Below are 24468 nucleotides of genomic sequence, written 5' to 3'. Positions count from 1 at the left end.
ACTGAAAATTTTTGTAATTGATAAAAAAAATTGTATGTCTTTTCTGCGCAGTACACCACTAAAAGAAATATGGATTATATCTATGCTTAAATATTATATATATAAATCGTATATAGATGACTATAACTTGGACTGGGTCTTTCTGCCAACGGTACTCTTTATAAGACCATTCGGATCTGGAGAAGGATAAAATAATTCATCATTTTGTTTGATACCCTTCCATTCCAAGTTGAATAATATATAGTGCTTGTTAGGCAAGGCATAGCTAACGGTTCCAACTTCAGGAACCAATTCTAAAATCTTATGAGACATATTGTACATAGTAGCTTGAACAGATGCAGAATTTTCCAAGGCAAACAAGTCTAATGTGACTTTTCTGGCACTATCATAAGTAGAGTCAAATAAGCCCTTATCAGCTTGAGTTAATACCTGGTCCAAAGATGTAACTTGTTTTGGATCATATGTCCAAGATGCATCTACATCAGTAGATAAAATTCTGTCCTTGGTAGGCTTCAATGTAGTGTAATCACAAACGTTATAACCGTAGAACATAGAACCAGTGGATTTTAAAACAGTTAAGTCTTTGATCGAAGAAGTAATTGTCAACTTTTTATTCGATCTGCAATAAGTAAGGAACGTTCTTCTCGTTTCCGGACCTTCATGTTTAAAGGAATGTGGATGGATCTTACCATCCACCTCATATTTGGTCCATTTGCTCTGAACTATGCTCACCTCAATCCCAGAAACATGGGCATATTTCTCAGTGAAATGTTTCGCCAAATGGGCCGCAAACCTTTCAATCGGCCACACATTAGTGGTTTTGGCTTCGATCAAGATAGTATTCTTAACAGTATCTGTAGGAACAATAGGGGCATTATCGGCCTTAGTATATGAAACATCAAAATTACCCTTCAATAACACCTGGACATTTGCTTCTAATACGTCTTGTTCTTTAGAATTATGGGGGTTCTTTTTAACTTTAAGGAACTTAACATTTCCTTTGCCGTATGAGGAGTCTAACAATTCTGATTGCATAATATTTATAGTAAAATGATGAAGAAAGAAGATAAAACAAGTGGAATTGTTTCCTCTCTTAAATACTATCTTATCGCCAGATTCACGATCTTATCATAATTTGGTCTCGGAGAACGCCGAAAATTGCAAATTTTCAATTTTGTTTATTTCTGTTCCATTAACGGCTCTAACCTTATTGCCATTATACATTATTGTGTATATGCTATAGTCGTATGATTAACTTTAATTAAAAATGTAGAAAATTTATAAAAACTTTTAAATCTTATCTGAATTTACAAGATTTTGATGATAGTGACAAAAATACAGAAAATATGCACTTTCATTTTTAAACAAAATATACGTAGATGAAAATGATCTACTAGGGTTCTTACACAGACTGACTTAATATTTAAAATAAATAACAAAGGAACATTAAATATACGTATAGAAACAGGTATGCTATAAACTATAACCTCAAAAATCGTTGAAAATGCACCAATCTAATACCTTGAGACAAAAAGCTATTTACACTCAATCATTCTTCTTGCCCGCGAAATCGGCTTCTTGAGCCATTGAGGTAAGCTCTTCTACTCCTCTTTTCAAGTCTTTTGTGTCTTGCTCGTCGGCCGCCAATTCTTTCTCAACTTGAGCGAGAGATTCTGGTCCATCGGTCTTCTCATCTGTTGTATCAGATTCAGGATCAACAAATCTTAAGCTCTTTCTCTTTTTTGCAGACTTTGTGGAATTACCAGTTTCCGCTCCTGTGGTTGAATTGGACGAGCCAGGAATACTTGCACTGTTAGATGAAATTTCTTCCTCGGTAGAAGGTGTCTTATCGGATGAGCCATTGAATACTAATTCAGCGGTTCTAATCCATCTTCTTCTTCTAGTGTACTTGGAAAATGAATCTTCTGTCGATGGCTTTTTCCAAGTATTATCGTAATAGATATAACCCTCATCAGTGGCTGGGTTGGCAGTAGTCTTAGATCTCTTATTATTCTGTAAGGTGATGGCACCATCATTAGTTAAGTCCAACCTCCAGGTCTTATCAACCCATCTCCAGGTAGTATCACTTCCAGATAATTGCTGAGACTGTTGAGCTCCAAACGAATAGTCGTTGTTTTCGTTATTTGGAAGTTGGAAACTTTCGAGAGACGAAGACTCATTCAAAAATTCGTCAGTCCATGGGGTTCTTTCATAAGACAATAAATTCGATGTCCAACCAATACCCAACCAACGTCTCTGGTTCTCGTATATCACGTATGTAAATCTCACCGGCTTGTTTGAAGCTTCACTACTCAAATCTAAAGAATGTCCAGCATTTTTGTGAACTTTAGCAAAGGCAGCAGCAAACAAGGAATGGTTTCTAGCTTGCAGGAAATCCAATCCAGTCAAGTAGAAACATAACACTCTGACTAACTTGATTTTCCACAACATTTTACGGGCCACTCTCGAGTACGAAGAGTGGTACGTAAGAATGTGGAGTCCAGTGAATAACAATATGATTCTAGGCTTGACAAGTAAAAATGTCACGATAAGATAAAGCGGAGTCAAGAAAACCGTCGTGAAAAGAAGTCTTTTGATATCGTAGGCAGTTAACGACAATGACGTGATTGGATTCAACAACATATCGGCTTTGATACACGTAGTAGTCAATGCCTGGACAACATCATCCAAAGTTGGGTGTAAGTTTGTTTCCTCAATGATCTTATTATTCAATAATGCATACAACGTGATAATACCTACTATAATCAAATGTCCCAGCCATGTTACTAAGTTTTCGAAATACAATATGGCCAACGAGTACAAACAAACAAGGATGATATTAATCCAGTAGTCATCATTAGTCCATGTTATGATTGATAAAAACTTATTCACTATCAACAAATACGGATACGACCTTACCAATGACTTAGCAACGCTAGGTGGGGTCGATGACAAGAGAGGTGATGTTTGCGGTCTTGACTTACTTTCTTCATCTTGCTTCGAATCGGACGAAGTAAATACCGCCCTAATTTCGGCAGTATTATCCTTAGATTCACCGCTACCTTCTACCTTCCCAGAATTGGGGCTGCTGTGCACTTTTGATCCTGAAGACTTATTCCCTAAATTTTCTCCATTATGATTGCTTTGCTTGCCAGACATTATACAATTTTTTCGAACTCAATATACTCAATTTAATACCAATGCTAGCACCAATTGAATCGTTTCGTACTTGATTTGTCGGTTAATAAGCTAAGTTTCCATAGGAAGAATAAATTGGTTTCTGGAAGTGGGTTTTTTCTGTCAATCGCAATCACATTAAATTGGCCCAAGCACTCACAATGGAAGTCCATATGAAAATCACAGCTACATCCTTAAATAGGTAAATTGGAGATTATAATCTGATATTGACATGGTAGATGGATTTCTCAAGCTTATTATCGAAGGAAATTGATAAGAAGAGGAAGCTAGCCGATGAAACCAAGAAGAATAAAAAGGTGAAGGCCGAGGATGAGGTGAATATTATAGAGGCAGATACGGTTCCTAGAGCTACTAATAGTGATACGCTGGAGAAGAACAATAGACAGGTTTACACGCCCGAGGAAACGACGTTGATTAACTCGATCTCAGATGAGCAGCTTGATGCTAAACTAGAACAATTGGGTGAGAGATGCAATACAGGCAGCACTAAGCTTGACAAAATTCGAAAGGTAGAAGTACTTCTTCGTCTTCAGAAGAAAAACGAGGTGTACAGGATACAGCTCGAGAAAGAGGAAGCGACGGACCGAACCATAAAATTGGAAGATATAGCCAGCAGCGATGCCAGGGAAAAGTTGCACACGCAAGTGCGTATGTACGTCAAGTACATGGTGAAGGAATGGGAGAACGATGTACAGCTGAAGACGGAGGGGTTTTCAAGCATACGTGATGACGAGGAGCGAGAGGGCGAAGAAGAATCGGTGGCTAGACAGTCGTCGATGCTTTTGGACACTAAGAAGGATTTGGTGAGACTTCTCTACAAGCTCCGCACCCAAAAGCTCACAGATTCGATGCTGACATCTCTCTGTACCATAATGTACTATTTGCAGGTGCGTGACTACCGGCGAGCCAACGAAAGCTACATGAAGCTCAGTATCGGTAATGTGGCATGGCCCATCGGTGTCAAGGGTGTAGGGATCCACGAAAGAAGTGCTGCCCTGAAAATCACCGGTGAGAACAAGCAGAACTCGGCGAATATTATGCTTGATGATAAGACAAGACGGTGGATTACGGCCATCAAGCGATTGATCTCTTTTGCCGAACGTAAGTGGCCTATATAGCTAATACTACAACAAGACTTAAATCCATAAGGTGATAATTTTGTAATTTTGTAATCATGTAACCATCTAAGCCTCTATCTCGAATAATCAAGAGGAAGCAACCAGCCAAACCTACAGATTTCCTGGCCGTTAGGGTATTGTAAATCAACCCTACTAAACTAAACAGCCATATTGATGTTATATTTTCACGTGTAGAGATACAGGGCTAAACCCTTCAGCTAAAAAGTGGAAATTTTTTTTTTTTCGGACCTCACTTGAGTGTATTAAAAAGTTGAAATTTGAAATATTTGTTAGTGCTAATATACTTTAAGTAACATTATACATATATTAAGATGGCTGTATGTACTATAGGGATTAAACACTAGTAGTTATAGAATACTGTTGACAGTCTGGAAGTGAAAGAGAATTTAGAAGAGTGATACAAATGACTTGCAAATGAATATCTAAATTGGACATAAAGGTGAAAAATTTACAAGAATGGGGCATGCAATGTTTAATGCAAACAATAATTGATAAACCATCGTGATATATATACTACGGTAAACTATTGGTAGATGTGATATATTAGACGTTGGAAACTTCCAGACTGGGCAAGAAATAGCTTGATAACTAGATTATGTGGATGAGCAATATACTAACATTTTTTAGCGTGAAATCAAAGACATTAAGGAATTCGTTGAATTAGCTAGAAGATCAGACATCAAGTCTGCCGTTGTTAAGGTTAACAAGGCTTTAAACGCTAACGGTAAGAAGATCAAGCAAACCAAGTTCAAGGTTAGAGGTTCTAGATACCAATACACCTTAGTTGTCAACGACGCTGCTAAGGCCAAGAAATTACAACAATCTTTACCACCAACTTTAGAAATCAAGAACTTATAAGTTAACATTTATTAGTTAATAATTGTATATTTAAAAATGGTGTATTAGCTCATCGGGTCACTTTTTTTCTATAGTTTAATAAAGTTTACAAGTTTAATAACGGAGATTAACGTAATATTTACTATGACTAAATAACATCTTCCATTTCAATGTCTTCTTCTTCGTCCTCCTTTTCTTCGTTTTCTTCATTGATAACCAAACCCAATCTGGCAGCTCTTTCGGCATCCCGTAATCTTCTATATTCTGGTTTTAAGTTATATTTCGAGGTATAGGGTCCTTTTTTGATCAAATTAGCAATAGAGTCCAAACTTTCTTTTAAGTATGATTCCGGCTGTCTGGTTCTTTCCTTCAAACCCTTCATGGACCAGTATTCGTACTCCTCGAACAACCTGAACAATAAGTCTAACAAATCCTTCTTAGGCATTCTGATAGCCCTTCCTTCACCATTCTTACTCTTAGCAGGATTGGACTTCAAGAATACTGAAGTATTATTACCTTTAATTGATGGACCTGCATTGGATTGTACAACCCCAGGAATCTCATCCAATAATGTAACTTTGGGTCTTGGCTTTGTTGGTTGAATATTTTGTCTCTTCATGGACACTTGTGAGTACTTCGTATCACTCTTGGATGGAATTATTTGACAATCGTGACATACCTTACCTGCTAATGCTGTTTTCTTTGGAATTGTTTTCACGTATGGAACAAATTTCTTGACTGGTTTACCATCCTGGCCCTCCTTATTCTTTTGAATTCTGAAAAATTTCTGTGGCTTATTTTGAATCTTCTTCTTATCAACTGGTTGCAACGAGGGTTGTTCTGGCATTTCGGCTACTTCAGTCAACTCCTGTTTAAATTTAGTCAAGTTTTCTTCGCTGAATACATATGAATTACGCACTTGCGTATTCAACATAGATATGTCATATTCATGGGGTATTTCTTCATTCATGGCTGATTCATTGAGAACCAATTTCACTTGTAACTTTCCGCTATTGTTTCCATTACGTCCAGATTGCTTGATTTTAACTCTTCCCAATTGCTCTCCGCTTAATTCATCTATATTGGACCACTTCTCTGCCAAATATCGAGGAAGCTTAACTAACCAAACTTTCTGTTCCCCATTTGTCAAGTTCATGTCCAATGATTCATCCTCTTCCAAATAATCTTCTGGATCTGACAAAATTGAATGATCTGGTTCTTCCGCCTCATTCGAATTTTGGTCTTTCGTTATACTATTGCCATTACTAACTGCATCACCTTTATCAGTTGCCACCTTTTCGTTCGATCCAGCTTGTTTCGCTGCTTTCTTCACCGGTGAAGTCTTTGTAGAACCACTCATTGCTACTATATTATTAAGAATTCTATTAATTAGAGTGGTTAATAAAAGAATATAAGTAGGATTAGTTTAGATGGGTTGATTTTTCATTTCAGTAAGACTGTATAAATAATTACACAAAGGTGCAAAAAACACTATTTAACAGAAGCTCTGGCTTAAATTCAATAGAAGATCCTAAAGATAACATTAATCAAACAATGAAGCCAGGTCCAGACTTGCCAATGGTCATATCTAGACCACACTATATTTCCGGAAGAGATTGTGGCTATTGTAACGGAAAAAAAGAGGATTATCATGCGCTCGAGAGCCAGAAGACGACTAATGGCGATAAAGAATCACAGTCCATCACGATTGGGTGCCAGGTAGAACAAATGACATGTCAACATTATGACGAATTAATAAACCAGGGGTTTAGGAGATCAGGAACGTTTTTATATAAGCCAGATTTATTAAGAGGATGTTGTCGATTATTCACTATTCGAACCGATGTTACTCAATTAAAGGTGACCAAAGCTCACCGCAAGACAATCAATAGATTTATAAGAGCCATATCAGACGAACCAGACACGAAAGAGGGAAATAAGCATTTTGACTTGCATTCTTTGGTCAAGGAAGAGCAGAAATCAACCAGATTTCACACCAAATATGAGCCATCTAAATTTTCAAAGGAGAAGTTTGAATTGTACAAGAAATATCAAGTGCACATCCACAATGATGAACCAAGTGACGTAACAGAAAGGTCTTTCAAGAGGTTCCTATGCGATACGCCATTCCCAGAAAAGGAGGTGATGGGATCACTGGATGATTGGGAGACATTGAACCACTGGGTGAAAAGATGGCTGCCCGAAGATAACACCCCTAGCAATAGGGTCGGACCCACTCATGAGTGCTACTACCTTGATGGAAAGTTGATAGCCATTTCCATATTGGATTTTTTGTCCACAGGAGTATCGTCGATTTATTTCATCTGGGACCCCGACTACGCCCATTTATCGCTTGGAACCCTTTCAGGTCTCAGAGAGATAATAATGTGCAGCGAGTTGCAACTCGGATACTACTACTTAGGCTACTACATCGAAGATTGTGCCAAAATGAACTATAAGCTGAAGTTCGGCGGAGAGCTCCTCGACTTATGCAATGAGGTGTACTTCCCGTTGCCCGCAGTAGGAGAGTTCATCAAAAACGGCCGCTTTTTCGTCGTAGGTGACGCTAATGACTCAGACGAGACCGCATACTCCAACGAGCTTGAATTGGAGAATACAGGCCATCCGATGGCCGTATCGGGCTCTGAATTCGACAATAAGTCCCTCGTAGATGTGAGTGAGAAAATCTACGCGAATGATTCTATCTACGATGATGCCAACAAAGCCCTCGCCATCTTGCAAAAATCTTATGGTATTGGTTCCGCATCTGATTCAGTCTACAAATTACCAGCAGTGGTCCCAGGTATAATCCCCATTTGGCAGATACTAGAATGGTTCCATTCAGGTGCCATTGACAATGACTTGCCAGTTTCCATTTTCACCATGATGACAGCAGACCTCAAGGAATGTGATTTTGGCCAACTTAACCCGATTGGGAAATCAATTGTTATCGATTGTATAAGATTATTTGGCTTAGAGAAGTTCCAAGATTGTATTATTTTGGTCTAATATAGTGTGACTCCATCTATTGTGGAAAATCAAAATTTCGCAATCAATGGACATAAGTCACCCCACACTTTTTTCATTAGGTCATAAATCAAGGCTCAAGTATAAAATAATACCAAGTATAAATAGGGGGAGTAATAAACACAGTTTTGAAGTATTAGAAGCGAAACAAATCAAAATTGCACAATTATATATAATATATATTTTCAATAAATACAAAATGACAAGAACTAACAAATGGACAGTTCATGAAGCGAAGTCGAACTCTAAGTGGTTCACTCATCATGGCCCAATTAACTGCGACCCAACCAAAGTTAAGAAACTGGGAGCAGGAAAGGGTAATTGGGGCAAGCCAGGAGACGAGATGAAAGACGATACAGATATGGATATGGTGACTATGTTCGGACAGTCGCAAAGAAGGAATTCGAATCATAGCCAGAATGAGCAAGATATGAAAATGCTCAACGAACAATTAGACCATTCTATGTTTGCCATGTAGACATAGTATAGGATAAGTGTAACAATGCCCTACTTAGTGATAGGGCATCGGTAACGAGATACGATTTATGAAAATGTTTATGGTAAGTAAAAATTACATAAATAAATATAAATGATTTACGACGATTTATGACGCGATTGCTCTTGTACTCTGAGTTGAGCTTCATGATCGGCCTTCCATCCCTTTGCCTTTTGTCTGGCTTCGTATGCCTCCTTGTTGTTCAAAACTCTGTGGACAATGAATTCGGTATTGATATTGGCGAATTCGTGGGGTCCAATTTCCTTGAAGAGCCCATTTTGTTTAGCTTCTGCATATGGCTCTTCTTCTACTTGAGTTGGACCGTGGTACACCGCCGCTACGGTTCCAGGCAACTTGGACAAGAATTGGGACGTTGGCGAAAAAGGAGCTCCCAATACAATCCCGTCGACATAAGCACATTGTAATATACACAAAGCCCTCTCAAATATGTTCATAATTGGGTAGTTAAGTCCCTTGACATTGTTGATAGTATGATCATCATGTACGCCAACAATGATGGCACAACCATCCTTGAGCGCATTTTGCTTAACAAGCCTCAAAGCTTCGATATGTCCGGGGTGGAACAAGTCGAACCCTCCATCAACGTAGGCAATTGACTTGTACTTATTTAAAATTTCTTTCGATGGCTCAACCAACGTATGCAATTCTTTATCGGTGTCTATATTAAGATAAACTCCTGATCCTGGCTTTAAGCCTGTTTCGTCCGTAGCATATTTGGCAAACTTGTCCAAGTTGTCCTTTTTATCAAGTAAGGAATGGTTGTCTATATCGCGAATTGGTTGGAAATGATGGTCCTTGCTCATCAATAACATTCGTCCCACTAAGTCTGTGGTCAGAATGTTAGGTGTTCTCTTAACAACAACAAATTTACCCAAATCTTTAACTTCTTGATAACAATCCTCGCCATTGGCATCAGTTGTAATATCATCTCCATGTACGACATACTTGCATCCATATCCATCCATCACTTTGGGGTCAGTGACATATGGAGCATCAGGAACTGGCTGGGTAGACCATTTACATGCTTCTACGGCCTTTACTCTCTCTTTTAATGTCATAACAACAGGACCCTTATTCTTCAAGATATCTTCGTCTGAATGGATTCCCACGTAAAGTTCCTTACCCAACTGACGTGCTTGTAGCATGGCACCAGCGTGGCCTTAATTTCTGTTAGTTGATGTAATCTTAATTGAATAGAAGAATTCAAAATAACATACCGTGATGAACAAAGTCAAAACACCCATCCATCCATATTCTACAGTTTTCAATTCCTTCTGGCCTTTCGAACATTTTATTGTACTTAGAACTTTTATTGAATATAAATAGTGAAATAATTCGTACTGGAATTTATCGCGAGTCTAAGATTACATTTCTATACAAATCCAGATTGCTGTTGATTTCCAACCTTTATTGTATTAGTATTATTGGCAGGTGGCTTCTTTTTAAATGCAGATATGCTCTTACCACCGTTGTTTGACGATTGATAATTATTCTGTCTGGCAGTGTTGGTATACGCCGGTTCTGGCGATCGTAAGTATTCACTAATGTCTCCAGTTCCAACGTAGGTAGGCTGCTTATTCTTTTCCCTTTCCAGGGATACGTAGGCGAAGTAATTGTATATCATGCCAGCATTTCTAGTCAGACACCCATTTAGCCAAGCCAAAAAACCACCTAATATTGGTGGTAGACTTATAAGTAGATCGAATGCAATTTGGGACTCCATTTGTAGTACTAGCTTATTAGGGAGCTTGTATTCATTGGTGACAATGTGAATAAGCCTGGCATGCAATCCATACATCACAAGTGGTCCTAGCACTGGAAATAAGGCAACCACCAATGGAACGGAACCCAAACCACAATCCATACCAACCCCACAAGATCCAAGGAAACACTTATCGTGTACCCATGCCGTACTTTGCACCCTTTTCCAGATCTTCTGTTCTTCTTTAGTGGTGTTTTTGGGTAATCTAAGCTTATTTCCGTTCTCGTCCTCGTATGGATTTTTGCCTACTTTTATATGTTCTTCCGCATAATCGTTCCAATAATCCATGACAATATCATATCCGGGCAATCCCTCTAGCTGATCTTGAACGTTAGACATATTTGTTAACTGTTCGATAGCAATTTGGTGGTGTGAAGAATAGTATGGAATATTTCAGGGTCGCTTCGTATGGTGATCGCAAAATCGAGCATATTAAACAGCCGGAAATATAATCTACTGACAAATACCGATCCTATTCTATTTGTTACCGTTATGACTAAAAACACTATATACATTATGAAATAAGCTTCTCCAACTCTTTCTTCAGGACTGGCGAACATACTCCTCCGGTGTCTTTTCCACATATGAAGCAATTGGGCTTTTTCAAATTTCTGTATCTATTCATGAAACACTTTTGGCAGAATAAATGGTTGCATTCTGTCTTAACAGGCAGAGTATAGTCCTTTGAACAGAGTACACATCGATACGGTACTTGTTCTTTGGATTTATCGGGTTTCTGTTGCTCAGTGACTGTTTCCCACTCTTTTTCGATGGGCTTGCGCTGCTTCAGTTCGTCTCTTATGTGTAAGAACTTACATGTATCTCCATACCCACAGTACCCTGTCTGTAGAAAATCCTTGCATACATCTGGCTGAAAATCTGTAATAGTGGTGGTCTTAATGCTGATAGGAGGTGGTTTTATTGGTCCCACAGATTTTTCGCCAGCAGATTTGTCGGTGGTGGCCTGATCCAAAGATGGGTTTGATAAAGCATTTCCTGTGCTTGAGTTCTGGCCGTGTTCCACATCTCGTGTGGGCTTTTTGGTGCCATTTATTGGCTTATGTTTCTTGATACCTTGAGATGAGCTCTTGGTTTCCTTCTCTAGGACGTCATCGGAATCTGATTCGAAACCGTCAACATCCAATTTTCGCTTTGGCTTGGCCACTTTCCCATCTTCACTCTTTTTGATAAATCTTTTCTTGAACATGGCCATTTATTGGTACAAAAGCTCTTATTTGTAATAGATAGTACCATATCTTTTAGATAAAATATGGAGGATTTATGTACAGTACCGGACATAATTAGTCAAACCTTGCTTTTAGAATGAAATATACTATGCCATAAGACAACAGAACAATACGCTGTTTAATATGTTACGGAAAGCATGTACATATGTTCCTAGAGTGGGAACAGGACTAGTGAATTCACGGTTTTATTCGAATGCTACGACAATTAAGTCATATTTTGACTTATTTCCGCAGACGTTCCCAGATCATGGGCCCCCAAACGAATCGTTTATGATCAATCCAAGACGACTCCGTCGGGAATATAGAACATTACAGAGTGAACATCATCCAGATATAGTCATTGGGTCTGCAGCATTATCGAAACTGGGTGATAATGGAGTGGACGATAAATTTTCGTCGTTATTGAACAAGGCCTATTCGACCATCAGCAATCCATACTCGAGAATAGCCCATTTGATAGAGGTAAACCACCCGGATCACTTAGATATCACACAGGATGATATATCGAAGAGATTGATTTCAGATTTTCAATCTTCATCCGACGAGAGGTCCATGGAGTATAAGAATATGCTCATGATGGTTTTAGAAGCGCACGAGTCGTTGGAGTTAGCGACCCAAGATCAGGACTTGGAAGCGTTGAGTGAAGAGAATGACGAAAGAATAGTTGAGAGTGAAGAGGCAATCGGAAAGTTGTTAGAGACAAAACCACTTAATTGGAATGGCATTATGATGGAAGCAGTCAGATTGAAGTACTGGATTAACATCCAGAAAGGTATTAAGGATTGGGAGCCAGGTAAGCCAGTCAACATTACTCATTAATGGCATTGACAAAAGCACATCGTGTATAGTGATTTTATACTCGTGCACTAACAATAGACGGCACTGAAAGAGTTTCAAATGAAATATTTTATATTAATATATGGATCGTATGTTACATAAGTATAAGGAAAAGTAGATTACAAACAGAAACAAATAGATTAATTCCCTTCACTAGCCATAGTTTTGTCATCATCATCGTTATCTTCTGGGTCGCCCATTTCACTGTCAGAGTTGAAAGGGACATCTGACTCATCGAATTCGCTTGGTACGCTTAATTCACAGTTGTTGAATTCCTCTTTCTCCTGAGACGTACGGGGATGCAATCTGAGCCATTTCATTCTTGGTCCACTGGCGCTTAGCTCGCTAATTTGGAATCCAAATAAACGAAGCCCAAAATCATTCTGGTTAACTTTGTACACTCTATTTCTACATTGGTTTTCAATCTCAGGAAACATCTTGACCAACAACCCCGGAAATGTAGTCCCAAAGAACGCCCCATCAATATTGAGGTATCTTGAACTCAGGGGAAGATAAATATCATTGCAGCATGGACAATACAATCTCACGGTTTCTTGTCCCGGTATGTCTGTAGATCCCACCGGTATCAAATGCATTCCATCACAGTAGTATCTAGGGCACGAGCCAAACTCGTTACGTTCAAATTTGCTAGCCATTGCTGTCAATCCCGGCTTAGAGATTATATAGCGGGCATGAATTAATCCGTATAATAATTCTGCTGAATGTGCTAGTAATGCCTTGTTGGGTAACTCTGTTTTCGAGCCTTTGTTATTAGACGTTCCATTACTCCCATTATCGTCAGCAGTCTCAACCTGGTAGTCTAATATTGTGTATAATGCTTCTCTATAATATGGGACTTGCAGGGATAATCCTGTTAAATTAAAATCATCTTCAATAAAGTCTTGGGATACTGGCACAAAGTAATCATGTCCAAACAATTCACAAAATTGTTGAATCCATGGAATATAATCTTCTTCTGGATCGCTAGACATCGTTGATGTTATTTGTTATATGAACAAGATCTGAGCTGCTCTTTTTACCTCATCTGCTAATCGTTTGATTGAGCAAAAGTGTTTTGTTTCACCAAATTCTCAAAACACCTTTTGTGTAATTTTCACTGTTCTGTTTGGTCCATTACTATCAAGAACCAACTCAAGTCCAACTAGTCCAATAGAACACTAGACGGAGTATATTGAGTGAAAAATTGCAATTGACCGAGTAAGATGTTTGATATAAGTTCTTCTAATTTGTTAATTAGCGTATTGGTAGTTCTTTTCGCCAAACAATTGATCAACGCAGTTGGTAAAGCTACGTTGGAGAATATAGGATGGTCAGCATACTGTAAGGTTGCACCAAAGTTAGGAGACTCCAAGTTCATTGCGTTAGACCAGAAGAATGTTGAGTTAGCGAAGGTATCCAAGGAGAGGAAGTCAATAAGTGCCCAGGATCAATATGCCAGATGGACCAAATTGAATCGTCAGTTTGACAAGCTTACAGGGGAGATCAATAAGTTGAAAGAAGAAACGTCTGCATCCAGAAGCTACATTAGCAAGTATATTGGATATATGATACTTGTCACCACGACATTGCCTATCTGGTTTTTTAGAGTGTGGTTCAGAAAGGCCGTTTTGTTTTACTTTCCTACCGGAGTGTTACCACACTACCTTGAATGGTTTTTGGCCTTGCCATTTATTACCACTGGTGGTGTGGGCTTAACTATATGGATGAGTGCTGTCAACAACGTCGTTTCTTCTGTTATTTTTTTGGTTAAATTCCCCTTTGAGAAGGAGGTCCCATTTCCATCGAAAGAAGTCGGCAACGAGAAAACGTCAATAAATAAAGAAGAGGTATCGGGAACGCCAGCTGCAAATTAGTTGGTTAGAGAGACCATGGTAGTGTACATTGATGGAATATATATAAATTATGCTATTTGACCCGCAAGTTCTATGCTTTGCTTGAATCTTGCCTCCATAACTTTCTGTAGCTCATTAGTTTCTTCTGAATTATTATAGATATATAATCCGATCTTGGATCTTTTGACGTCTTCCTCGAAAGACTTGTAACTTTTATGCAACAATGAATCAATGCAGTTTCCTGTTTTAAAAGAGTCGACCGGTGAATCGGTTAGTGCAAGGAAATACCACGGATCCACTACTTTTATCCAAACCATTAGGTCTAACGAGAATTTATATACTTCGTTGTTGTCTTCTAATATAGCCAATGGGGACCCGTTTCGAGTATCAACGTCAAGCTTTCTGACATTAGGCATCATCAATTGGGGTATATTTGCATGTCGTTTGTTTAAATTTTTCTTCTCAATGCTTGGAACCTCTACCATATTATTTAAAATGGGTGCCAACGATATCCCTCTAACCACACCTGTAAGAAACCTCTCTACAGGCAAATTCGGCAATTTCCAAACAAAGATTAAACCTTGATTCGTGACACACATGAGATAATCGCCCTCTTGCTTTAATAATATGACATTATTTCCTACTTCCATACTAGCAGTAACATACTTTCCAGACTTAGCCAGAATTATTTGTATTGTCCCGTTGAATGAAGCCAATACGTAAAAAGTGAGTATTCTATTCTTGATTATAGGTAGTACATGCTGTACCTTATATGGGAAGAATACTGTATAGCTTCTCTTTGTATGATTCTGATCATTAGAAACAATTACCCTTGTTGGATCTTGAAAGTCTATTCTATCGCCATATTCGAAGTCTGTAATGTCATCTTCATTCACTTTCCAAGATGGTCCGTTACGAACCTCAACAATGGATGTGATCGAAGTATTTGCATCATATGCATCGTTAATAATTATGCTACTACGATCTTCGATTGATTGAATTCCGGTGACAATAACAGAGAATATTAAATCCTCATCAATTGCATCTATTGAGCTACCACTTATAATTTCGTTATTATTCTCTCTCTTACTGTTGAAATTATTGTTCAATATTTGGTTTACTTTACTGTTCAATATCGCTTGATTATTAAATAAATTGTCTGGTAAAGTTGAAATTAATTGGAAACAACTTGGATATCTTGTTTCTAGTATTGCACGTTTTATTTTATTTCTCTGTCTCCTCAAAGTAGCATCTGACACACTTTGGTTCAAAGCGTCTTTAGGATTATCATTGACTTTCGCTGAATCAATACCCATATCTTCATTATCATTATCTTGATCGTCATTATTGGCTTCATTAGTTTGATTAAATTCGTGGACTAAATTCTTCAGTTTTAATCCTTGCACCGATGTCAGAACCCCTAATCTGGGTAGGAAATACGATGTTTGAGATAATTTCGATCCGATTTGGAATTTCTTGGTTACCTTTCCACTCGTGCCTAATACTGGAACAGAAATTTTGGACGACGAAGATACTAATAATGGGGCTACTCTTTTTTTCCCATTTTTTGTTATTGTTATACTCTGAGTCAATTTGTTCACTTGCTTTGGAGTCAAATTATTAATTTTTGGGCTCACTTCTTTGGGCCTCACTTCTTCTGGTCGTGACTTCAAAATGGTTGTCGGAGGTTTTGTAATAGCTAATTTCTTATTTTCCTTATGCTCGGTAACTTCAGATTTTTCTTCCAAAAGTAATTGTTCAACGCTCTCAGGGAATGTAGCAGACTCTCTGTCAGCACCGTACCTATGTAATTGTAAATCGTTCATATTTTCACTAACAACTTTTCCCAATTCATTATCCTCGAACGAAACACAGGTAATTGATCCATCCAAACAACTGAAATATAACGTTTGACCATCTGGAGCCCAACACATATCTGTAATAGACCCCGAAACTATATCATGAGCCACTACCAATGGTTTACTTTGTCTCGTAGTCCAAACTACAAGATTTTGGTCTTGTCCAGCAGTTGCCAATATAGTTGTAAAGTTTCCCATTCCATTCTTATTTTTCTGTGAATCGTTGCTGTCATCATATTCAAATAACCTAGGCGAAAAACAACACACTTCACAGGGTGCCTCGTGCCCTATCAATGAAATATCTGTGCCCCAATTAGTCCTATTGATTATGGCAACCGATGTTACAGGACCATTAGTCGCATTCGGCACAGCAATGTGCTGACCATCTGGGGACCATGACATTCTCCGGAAATATGAAGTTAAGGGTGATTTCTTGAAAGGATCGATAACAATGTGCTCCATTTGGAATTCATAATTATTAATCGACAGTTCGCTCAACTTCCTATAGTATCTGAATATTCTAACTGATCTATCATCTGATGCAGTAGCAAAAAATTTGTTTGCCGGGTCGAACACTATACCCTTGACCATCGATTGATGAATATCGTACCTCTTGATTCTTTCGAATGTTAGACCATTCCAGATTATGATCAGTCGATCTAAACCTACTGTAACCAATAAGGATCCATCAGGAGACCAACATATATCTTGAATATCATTATCATGGGCGACTAATCTCTTTCTGACAGTCCAATGTTCCAAGTCGGCTTCTGCTTCACCAAATTGTTTTGGACGATTTGCTTGTTCTTCATCCTTCTCCCAAATTAATACAATCTTATCATCTGATCCCGAAGCTAAGAACCTGCCATCAGGCGAAAATTTGACACTTGTAACGACCCCGTTATGTCGACTCATTGAACATAATGGTCTTCGTATTATATCTGAATTTAATGTGTCAAGATTTATACCATTCTTATTATTCAACGTCGCAGGTTCAGCTTCATAGTTTTTAAAATGAAGAATTGATTTAGTATCCCATATTTTCACGTTTCCATCTAATCCTCCTGATGCTAATCTCGATCCATCTGAGTTTATACTCACTGAGTAACATTCAATTTGTTTATTCTCAGCTAGAACATGTTAGTATTATTATCGTAACTTCATAGAGTATCAATTTCTATAGTACTTACCCTTATGTCCGAACCAGGGTAGTTTAAGGATATGCATTTGAATAACCAGTCTACTGTAGGAATATTAAATATGCTTGATTCACTTACAGTTGTTTTATAGATCAAGACTACTTATGTTGATACGCGCACACAATACTGGCTTTTAATAATTTATATTCTAGAGATTAAATACCAAATTAGAGTAACCTATCTATAGATACCTAATACTTAAAGACCGTATTCAACCTTAATTGCTTTACCGAATTTTTCTAATCCTATGACTAATTGATCTAATGGAACGGCAGCATATGTACCTCTAAAGAAGAAGGTGTTTTTGCTAGCAGGGTTTTCTGGTAATTCAGGTTGTGGAGGATTTGATTTACCGTCGGCCTTGAACCAAGAACCTGGGATCATCAAACAACCTTGTTTCAAAGCTTGCTCGTAGACGGCATTTTCAACCTGGAGTGGGTCCTCGTTAAACTCGGACTTGAATTTAGGGTGCTTGGAAGCGTCGATGGTAGTTGTGAAAAACATACCGGCCACTGGTGGGATAAATGATACAACTTCCTTAGGGAAGTACTTGTTAACTGCATCAATAGCGACATCTCTCTTGTGGGTGTAGTCGGCACGTAAGCCCATTAACCAATCTAAGTAACCCTTTTGACCCCATTTTTGCAACAAGGAATTACAGATGGATTGAGTAAAACCAGATGGACACTGGATAGAAACTTCATGGATTCTGACATATCTCTCGAGTAATTTGGCTTGTCCGACAATCCAACCGAATCTCAAACCAGGTGCCAAAACCTTAGAGAATGAGTCTAATCTGATAACTCTTCCTTCGACATCCATGGAGATGTAGGATGGAACTAAAGCCTTGACGAATTCGTCGTGGCTGTCGACCTTGTTGCTAGCTCTTGACTTTTCGTCCGTGGTATAATCTTCCATTTGCAAGAAGTAATAAGGCTCGTCCTCAATAATGATGAAATCGTGCTTGCATGCCAATTTGTAGATGGCCCTTCTTCTTTCAGCCGAGAGACAAGACCCGGTTGGGTTTTGACCAGTACAAATGGTATATAACAACTTTGGCTTTGGTCCAACCCATTGGTCTAACTGCTTTTCCAATGCTTCCGGAAGAATTCCCTTGGCGTCCATTGGAACTGGAATGGTATTAACGCCTTGTGCGTGGGCAGTTTCCAATGCCGAACTGAACGAATATTCTTCAACCAAGATAGAATCACCTCTGGTGACAAACGATCTCAAGGTTGCATCCCACGATTGCGTGTTACCAACAGATGCAATAAGATCCCAATCCTTATATGGAACATTGTGAATCTTTTCCGTGTGCTCCTTCAAGAAATCAATAATCTCGGCTTGACCTTCAGTGTGTCCATATTGCAATGATCTGGCAAGCTCGATCTGCTTGTCTTCTGTCTTGTTCATTTCGGCTCTTTTGTATACCTCTACGACAGTTTTATTTTCATCAGAGAGCGGAGCCGAAATACCTTCTGAAAATGGTACCGATGGAATGTCCGCTGTCACTTTATTGAACGGAAAACAATCTGATAATGGTAATCCACCGCCCAAGAACGTCATTCCTGGTTGTTTGTAATACTTGAAAGCAGCCTTCAATGGAGAGTTTTTTCTCGACTTAGCTTCTTCACTCAACAAGTGGCTCAAATCCTTAGCTTCTGGTTTAGACATATCTTTTTTAGTGCTGTCAATATGCTTGTTACAAATTATAAAATATAGTAGTATATACGTTCTTATATAATAGATAATGAGTAATAGGTACATAACCTGCAAAATTCTAAAATCTCCAGAAAAAGTACAGGTTAGGACTTTGACGGCATTATCAAAACGCCTATCATAGTATCTATCAAGGTTATGGCAGAAATTAAATGGGGGGATTACGCCATTTAGGAGTTTATTAAGCATTATTAAGTATAAATATAATATACAGGCTAGCGGAGTTGCAGGAATGCATCCAATAAGACAGATGAGGGTGGCTCATCATTCTTATTTTTGTCAAAAACGTTCCAAAACCTTAAGGTCTCATCTCCAGCACCGGTAACAATCGTTTCCCCATCTGGCGATAATGACAAGTACAATACTCTGTATGTATGACCGGTTAATTGAGCTATTTGCTGCATGGAGGGATATTTCCAGACAATGATTTGGTTTCTGGAGAATCCATGAGTGGAGACTAATTCGTTTGAATTTTTGGACCAGATTAGGTTGCAGACTTGCGATCCGGTGTTGACATTATTCGTCAACGAGCCAGTGAGGGTGTTCCAGGTTTTGATTGTTTTGTCGGCGGTTCCCCCGCCAGATGCTAAGACACCTCTTTGGTGAGGAGACCAAGAAATTGCCTTGACTGCGGCGGTGTGGTCGTTGAACTGATATAATGGCTTAGTGTTCAATGCGTCCCAAATAAATAGTTTATTGTCGTTACCACCGCTGGCCAACTTGTTTTCTTCGACGTTCCACTTCAAGCCGCAGACCTCTTGTTTGTGAGCTTCGAACTTGTTGACGTAGTGGCTCTCGATTCTGACGTCTCTGTTGAGGATGCTTCGATCTCTCGATCCACTCGAGAGAATGTGTTCGTTCCATGCCAATGAGCTTACTCGCAAACTATGGCCCGACATTGTTCTGACACACTTTATTTTGGTAGCGTCCCAGATTTCGACCAAACCCTTCAGTGTCCCTACTGCCAAATGGGTTCCAGAGCCAATCCAGTTTATACTAGTAACCTTATCTTTGTTCGATAAATTACACAATCTGTCGACCGATTGCGTGCTTCCATCCCAGAGGTACACACTGTCACCAAGCCCCACGGCCAAAATGTCCTGCTGACCCCAGTCGACGAGATTGAGGTAGAAGTCGTCCGATAACTCTGGTGCATCAAGCACTCTGTAGGGAACTTTTGATATATTTCTGGGTTTTTTCTGCGGCGATAGTAAAAGTTTTTGGGATTCTTGTCTTACAGGAGATAACGAGTAAAGCTCGTTCTGTAGGTCCCTAGATACTGGCCTATTCTTTTTGGGGGATTGGTATGTAAATAAGTTTGCCGTTTGTCTAGGGGTGTTCGTGATGCTGTTGGAATCATGGTTCGTGGTATTTACCGAGCCAGAAGTAAGGGAGTTGTTGCTGGCATTATTTCTTGTAGACCGTGGTGGGGTGATTCTGGTATTACCTGTAGTACCGTCGTCACCACCAGTGCTAGCGTTGTCAGCCATTCCCGAAGATCGAATCGAATGTAACGAAGATGAGGATGCTGTGGAATTAAGATTGCCCGTGCTATTCGGCCTGCTATTTGACACCTTTGCATTTTTGCTCAAATTGGCCGTGGCCATGGGTACATTATCACCAAATAGTTCCGCCTTCAATATTGTCGAAAATGTCTGGTTTGCCTCTTCCTCTTTTCTTATTTCAATCTCATTGTCTATTCTATCGTGTCTATTCTTGATCTCGGGCAAAATTTCCTGGTTTGACAAACTGAACGCAGCCTGCAAATCAATCCCCGTACGATTCGGGATATACCGATCGCTAAATATCGACTTTTGGTTTCTTCGCCTTGGTGATGTCGATGGTAATCCCCCCCCATCGTTCAAGTGGGGCGGTTCCAAATTTCGAGTAGACCTAGATGGCGATCTCGGCGTCTCTAGAGTGCTTCTTCTAGACGAATAACCATTATTTATAACGTTCCTACCGCTAGCAGTATTGTTTTTGCTATTATTCATAATCCAATCGTGAAAGGTTGGAAGACGCTTCTATTGATAAGAAGGTGTTTTTGGTTATAAAGTATGTGCAAAATTCGAGGAAATGGATTAAAAAATATATCTGGATTATCACCTCTGTGATTCCGAGTCTGATGCTATGCTTTCTGTATTGGATTTACCTAAATCGATAACTTACCCAGTAGCCCGTATACTAATTTGTGGTGGTTGACTATGAAGCAGTTTGGTGAGCAAAAGGGAATAATCACGTGATCATATATTAATCGTAATGGGTGTTGTAGTATAAGAAGGGATCTTGGTTCGTGTTCTGGGGTGGGTACTACTGGAGAAAGTTGTCAATGGGTCTGCGAGAGTGACTGACCAGGGTCTGGTATTAAAATTAAGGGTTTGGTGGTGTGTTGGGAAAGAGAGACGATTGCGACTTTTGTCACAAGAGCTGACATCAAGTACTTTAATGAACTGTTTCTTTCGGCTGCATGCATGAAAGAGCAGAAATGGAACTTGGTTGTATGACAAGGGGTAGGCTAATGTTTTTGGCGACTTCGAGGAGAGGAACGGGTATTGTATGACACTTCAGATGTTTTGAAAGTGGAACCCCCTGTATATAGCCAGGCGTGGGTGTTTATTGCCATGTACTGATCCAGTAATACCAATGAAACCTGTTCCAGCACGAAAGCTGAGTAGAGATGTATAAAGAGGTTGGTAGGGTAGTAGAAGTATGGGAATCATCAACTAATGTATACGATATGCAATTGGTGTATTTATTGGTAGCTTTAGGCATTTATGGCCAGGTTTTCGCAGCCTCTGGAGGATACGTTGAGATTCCTTTGGAGCGGTCTTCAGACTCCATGTATTATGTTGAGTCGCTCAGGGTCGGGAAACGTCAACAGGAGTTGAAAAATGTGATCTTGGATACTGGTTCGGCCGATGTGGTGCTAACGGGGTCGACGTACCAGTATGAGAAGTCGCTCTTCACCCCAGAATATGTCGCACAGTACGGGTCATCCGAACCCTTTGAGATGTTCCAGCAAAATGAAACAATTTCAGGCAATGGATGGGCCCTAAAAGGGGCTACGTTTGGGGTGACAAACGTGTCTGATATTGATTCGTTCTACGGGGTGTTTGGAATCGGGTATGCTACTATCGAAGCCATGGATCCGTACGAGAACTTTCCAATGAAGCTCGAGTCGCAAGGTCTCATCGACTATCAGGTATACAGTGTATCCGGAAGAGAGAGCCACAGCTCCATCATATTTGGGGGTATTGATTCTGGGGCCTACAAGGGTCCATTGGTCAAGACGCAGATCGGGTTCGAAGTGGGGCCACTGGCCACTCGTGAGTACCACACCGCTACAGCCGTGACGGTCTCATCTATCAAAGTTGCAAGCCACAACTCTAGGACATCGATTTCAACTCAAAAACTCATTTACACCCTCGACACCGGGTCCAATGGTCTCATGCTCCCCGAACCCGTGTATACAAATTTAGTCACCGCAATCCACGCCAAAAAACAGTGGCACGACGATACCCCGTTGTTCCACCAAGACAGTCTTGCTGCCGAATCTCTCACTTTCGATATTACGGGCTTCCCCGTCTCAATCCCCATTACCGACTTGATTGACGAGTGCACTGCCATCCGTGGGGCCCAATACTGCACCCTCAGAATCGGCATCGTCGATATCGGCACAAATTCCTATGTGGCTACCCTTCCGAACAGCATTTTCAAGTACATATACACCGTATTTGATCTCCAAGACAACCAAGTATTCATGGCTCCATATGGGCCACTAGCCTCCAAATCCATCAAACATGTATCAAACACACATTTTCCGGTCGAAACCACCACCGCACCCAATTATAACGATGTCTATTCAACCATGTACCAAACTTCCGACGAAACAACCGTCCATCGGTCGTCCTCCACCAAAAACTGTCGTAGATAGACAATAGATACTCCTTGTTACCCACCCAATTCCAGTATTACTCGGCATTTTGCATCCATTTTGGTCCCAGTACTAACAATTTTTTTGGTGCGACGTGCGAAAACCACGCAAAATCGGGTGGGTCTCGGTAAGCCAATCACTGTCGTTTAAATCAGGTTTACGCTCTGTGAAAAAGTACAATAGAGCTCATTAGTTTATAAAACTTTATTAACAGTTAACAAATAGTGGTCAGTATCTGTGTTAGGATTTTATAATAATAGCGGACTAAAAATAATATATTTAAGATATTTATTATATTTCAACTTGAAAAGTAGATATCAGTAGCTAATTGTCCTAAATAAACCTACATTTTCATCTCAGGAAACAGTAATACGGAAATAATATTATTAATTGCATGATGTTTCGTTTTATTCCAAGAAGTGTCCAAAGAAGTACACACAGATCGGTGGTCAATAAGAGGTTCTCGTCTATCATTTCAATCCACAGAGATACCAAAGAAGACAACAAAAATATGAGTTTTGAGTTCAACTCCGAAAACCTCAAAAGAGCCAATGAAATTATTGCCAAATACCCACCTCAATATAAAAAGGCGGCCGTTATGCCATTATTGGACTTAGGACAGCGTCAGACCGGGTTCACATCGATTGCGGTGATGAACTACGTCGCCAAGTACTTGGACATGCCACCAATGAGAGTGTACGAAGTTGCAACCTTCTACACCATGTACAACAGAAAACCAATGGGTAAATACAACATCCAGGTGTGTACCACTACCCCATGTCAGTTATGTGGTTCAGATGAAGTCATGGATGCCATCACGTCGCACTTGAAGATTAAGCCAGGCCAGACCACCCCAGACAAATTATTCACTTTGCAGGAAGTTGAATGTTTGGGTGCGTGTGTCAACGCCCCAATGTTGGCTCTTAACGACGACTTCCATGAAGATTTGACCGCAGAAAAGACGATCGATCTTTTGAAGACATTACAAGCCGGCAAGGAACCTAAGGCTGGCCCTGTCTCCGGCAGAGACACCTGTGAGCCATTTTCGGGCGCAAAGGTCTTGTTAGGCGAGAAGCCATTCGACGTCAGTACAGTAACCAGATCTGACTTATAGGGTCGTAGTTTACCGGTTTCTGTTCATCGTTGATGATAATGCATTCAGTTAGATAGTTAACTAGATGACTATTTAGTACTTATATAGTAATAACATATACATATTTTAGAGTTGCTAGTGTCCGTAATTGGCCTTTTCATGACCTAACCTTCTCAGATCACATATTGAACCCGTAATAATTGTTTGGTTCTCTCTGCATCTTCCCTACCTCCTCGCAGCACCATTA

The 24468-nt window shown here is 39.6% G+C and overlaps 18 protein-coding genes across 18 annotated transcripts; 8 read left to right on the top strand and 10 right to left on the bottom strand. All coding sequences in view use genetic code 12, as the record gives it.

The window, feature by feature from the left end:
* Nucleotides 1–120: 120 nt before the first annotated feature.
* On the bottom strand, nucleotides 121–1035 carry DEHA2A07194g (DEHA2A07194p; the record flags this gene model as incomplete). Its single annotated transcript, XM_456638.1, has 1 exon — nucleotides 121–1035. The coding sequence occupies one exon, from the start codon at nucleotides 1033–1035 to the stop codon at nucleotides 121–123; it is 915 nt and encodes a 304-aa protein (XP_456638.1).
* Nucleotides 1036–1545: 510 nt separating this feature from the next.
* DEHA2A07172g (DEHA2A07172p) lies at nucleotides 1546–3159 on the bottom strand (the record flags this gene model as incomplete). The annotated part of the gene is made up of 1 exon (XM_456637.1): nucleotides 1546–3159. The coding sequence occupies one exon, from the start codon at nucleotides 3157–3159 to the stop codon at nucleotides 1546–1548; it is 1614 nt and encodes a 537-aa protein (XP_456637.2).
* A 257-nt stretch (nucleotides 3160–3416) lies between these two features.
* Nucleotides 3417–4316, top strand: DEHA2A07150g (DEHA2A07150p; the record flags this gene model as incomplete). Its single annotated transcript, XM_456636.1, has 1 exon — nucleotides 3417–4316. The coding sequence occupies one exon, from the start codon at nucleotides 3417–3419 to the stop codon at nucleotides 4314–4316; it is 900 nt and encodes a 299-aa protein (XP_456636.2).
* A 332-nt stretch (nucleotides 4317–4648) lies between these two features.
* DEHA2A07128g (60S ribosomal protein L38) lies at nucleotides 4649–5195 on the top strand (the record flags this gene model as incomplete). Its single annotated transcript, XM_456635.1, has 2 exons — nucleotides 4649–4654; nucleotides 4965–5195. 2 exons carry the CDS (start codon nucleotides 4649–4651, stop codon nucleotides 5193–5195), a joined length of 237 nt encoding a protein of 78 aa, XP_456635.1.
* Nucleotides 5196–5322: 127 nt separating this feature from the next.
* Nucleotides 5323–6534, bottom strand: DEHA2A07106g (DEHA2A07106p; the record flags this gene model as incomplete). Its single annotated transcript, XM_456634.1, has 1 exon — nucleotides 5323–6534. The coding sequence occupies one exon, from the start codon at nucleotides 6532–6534 to the stop codon at nucleotides 5323–5325; it is 1212 nt and encodes a 403-aa protein (XP_456634.1).
* Nucleotides 6535–6728: 194 nt separating this feature from the next.
* DEHA2A07084g (DEHA2A07084p) lies at nucleotides 6729–8183 on the top strand (the record flags this gene model as incomplete). Its single annotated transcript, XM_456633.2, has 1 exon — nucleotides 6729–8183. One exon carries the CDS (start codon nucleotides 6729–6731, stop codon nucleotides 8181–8183), a length of 1455 nt encoding a protein of 484 aa, XP_456633.2.
* Nucleotides 8184–8229: 46 nt separating this feature from the next.
* DEHA2A07062g (DEHA2A07062p) lies at nucleotides 8230–8679 on the top strand (the record flags this gene model as incomplete). Its single annotated transcript, XM_456632.2, has 1 exon — nucleotides 8230–8679. One exon carries the CDS (start codon nucleotides 8230–8232, stop codon nucleotides 8677–8679), a length of 450 nt encoding a protein of 149 aa, XP_456632.2.
* Nucleotides 8680–8795: 116 nt separating this feature from the next.
* Nucleotides 8796–10008, bottom strand: DEHA2A07040g (DEHA2A07040p; the record flags this gene model as incomplete). Its single annotated transcript, XM_456631.2, has 2 exons — nucleotides 8796–9877; nucleotides 9936–10008. The coding sequence occupies 2 exons, from the start codon at nucleotides 10006–10008 to the stop codon at nucleotides 8796–8798; spliced, it is 1155 nt and encodes a 384-aa protein (XP_456631.2).
* An 82-nt stretch (nucleotides 10009–10090) lies between these two features.
* Nucleotides 10091–10819, bottom strand: DEHA2A07018g (DEHA2A07018p; the record flags this gene model as incomplete). Its single annotated transcript, XM_456630.1, has 1 exon — nucleotides 10091–10819. The coding sequence occupies one exon, from the start codon at nucleotides 10817–10819 to the stop codon at nucleotides 10091–10093; it is 729 nt and encodes a 242-aa protein (XP_456630.2).
* Nucleotides 10820–10994: 175 nt separating this feature from the next.
* Nucleotides 10995–11693, bottom strand: DEHA2A06996g (DEHA2A06996p; the record flags this gene model as incomplete). Its single annotated transcript, XM_456629.1, has 1 exon — nucleotides 10995–11693. One exon carries the CDS (start codon nucleotides 11691–11693, stop codon nucleotides 10995–10997), a length of 699 nt encoding a protein of 232 aa, XP_456629.2.
* Nucleotides 11694–11850: 157 nt separating this feature from the next.
* On the top strand, nucleotides 11851–12546 carry DEHA2A06974g (DEHA2A06974p; the record flags this gene model as incomplete). The annotated part of the gene is made up of 1 exon (XM_456628.1): nucleotides 11851–12546. One exon carries the CDS (start codon nucleotides 11851–11853, stop codon nucleotides 12544–12546), a length of 696 nt encoding a protein of 231 aa, XP_456628.2.
* A 158-nt stretch (nucleotides 12547–12704) lies between these two features.
* Nucleotides 12705–13556, bottom strand: DEHA2A06952g (DEHA2A06952p; the record flags this gene model as incomplete). The annotated part of the gene is made up of 1 exon (XM_456627.1): nucleotides 12705–13556. One exon carries the CDS (start codon nucleotides 13554–13556, stop codon nucleotides 12705–12707), a length of 852 nt encoding a protein of 283 aa, XP_456627.2.
* Nucleotides 13557–13787: 231 nt separating this feature from the next.
* DEHA2A06930g (DEHA2A06930p) lies at nucleotides 13788–14438 on the top strand (the record flags this gene model as incomplete). The annotated part of the gene is made up of 1 exon (XM_456626.1): nucleotides 13788–14438. The coding sequence occupies one exon, from the start codon at nucleotides 13788–13790 to the stop codon at nucleotides 14436–14438; it is 651 nt and encodes a 216-aa protein (XP_456626.1).
* A 47-nt stretch (nucleotides 14439–14485) lies between these two features.
* On the bottom strand, nucleotides 14486–17503 carry DEHA2A06908g (DEHA2A06908p; the record flags this gene model as incomplete). The annotated part of the gene is made up of 2 exons (XM_456625.2): nucleotides 14486–17406; nucleotides 17467–17503. 2 exons carry the CDS (start codon nucleotides 17501–17503, stop codon nucleotides 14486–14488), a joined length of 2958 nt encoding a protein of 985 aa, XP_456625.2.
* Nucleotides 17504–17673: 170 nt separating this feature from the next.
* On the bottom strand, nucleotides 17674–19383 carry DEHA2A06886g (DEHA2A06886p; the record flags this gene model as incomplete). The annotated part of the gene is made up of 1 exon (XM_456624.2): nucleotides 17674–19383. The coding sequence occupies one exon, from the start codon at nucleotides 19381–19383 to the stop codon at nucleotides 17674–17676; it is 1710 nt and encodes a 569-aa protein (XP_456624.2).
* Nucleotides 19384–19409: 26 nt separating this feature from the next.
* Nucleotides 19410–21188, bottom strand: DEHA2A06864g (DEHA2A06864p; the record flags this gene model as incomplete). Its single annotated transcript, XM_456623.1, has 1 exon — nucleotides 19410–21188. The coding sequence occupies one exon, from the start codon at nucleotides 21186–21188 to the stop codon at nucleotides 19410–19412; it is 1779 nt and encodes a 592-aa protein (XP_456623.2).
* A 743-nt stretch (nucleotides 21189–21931) lies between these two features.
* DEHA2A06842g (DEHA2A06842p) lies at nucleotides 21932–23128 on the top strand (the record flags this gene model as incomplete). Its single annotated transcript, XM_456622.2, has 1 exon — nucleotides 21932–23128. One exon carries the CDS (start codon nucleotides 21932–21934, stop codon nucleotides 23126–23128), a length of 1197 nt encoding a protein of 398 aa, XP_456622.2.
* Nucleotides 23129–23525: 397 nt separating this feature from the next.
* On the top strand, nucleotides 23526–24242 carry DEHA2A06820g (DEHA2A06820p; the record flags this gene model as incomplete). The annotated part of the gene is made up of 1 exon (XM_456621.1): nucleotides 23526–24242. The coding sequence occupies one exon, from the start codon at nucleotides 23526–23528 to the stop codon at nucleotides 24240–24242; it is 717 nt and encodes a 238-aa protein (XP_456621.1).
* Nucleotides 24243–24468: the final 226 nt, after the last annotated feature.

This window comes from Debaryomyces hansenii, assembly GCF_000006445.2.
Source record: "Debaryomyces hansenii CBS767 chromosome A complete sequence".
Classification (NCBI taxonomy): Eukaryota; Fungi; Ascomycota; class Pichiomycetes; order Serinales; family Debaryomycetaceae; genus Debaryomyces; species Debaryomyces hansenii.
This window is presented reverse-complemented; position numbering and strand designations above follow the sequence as displayed.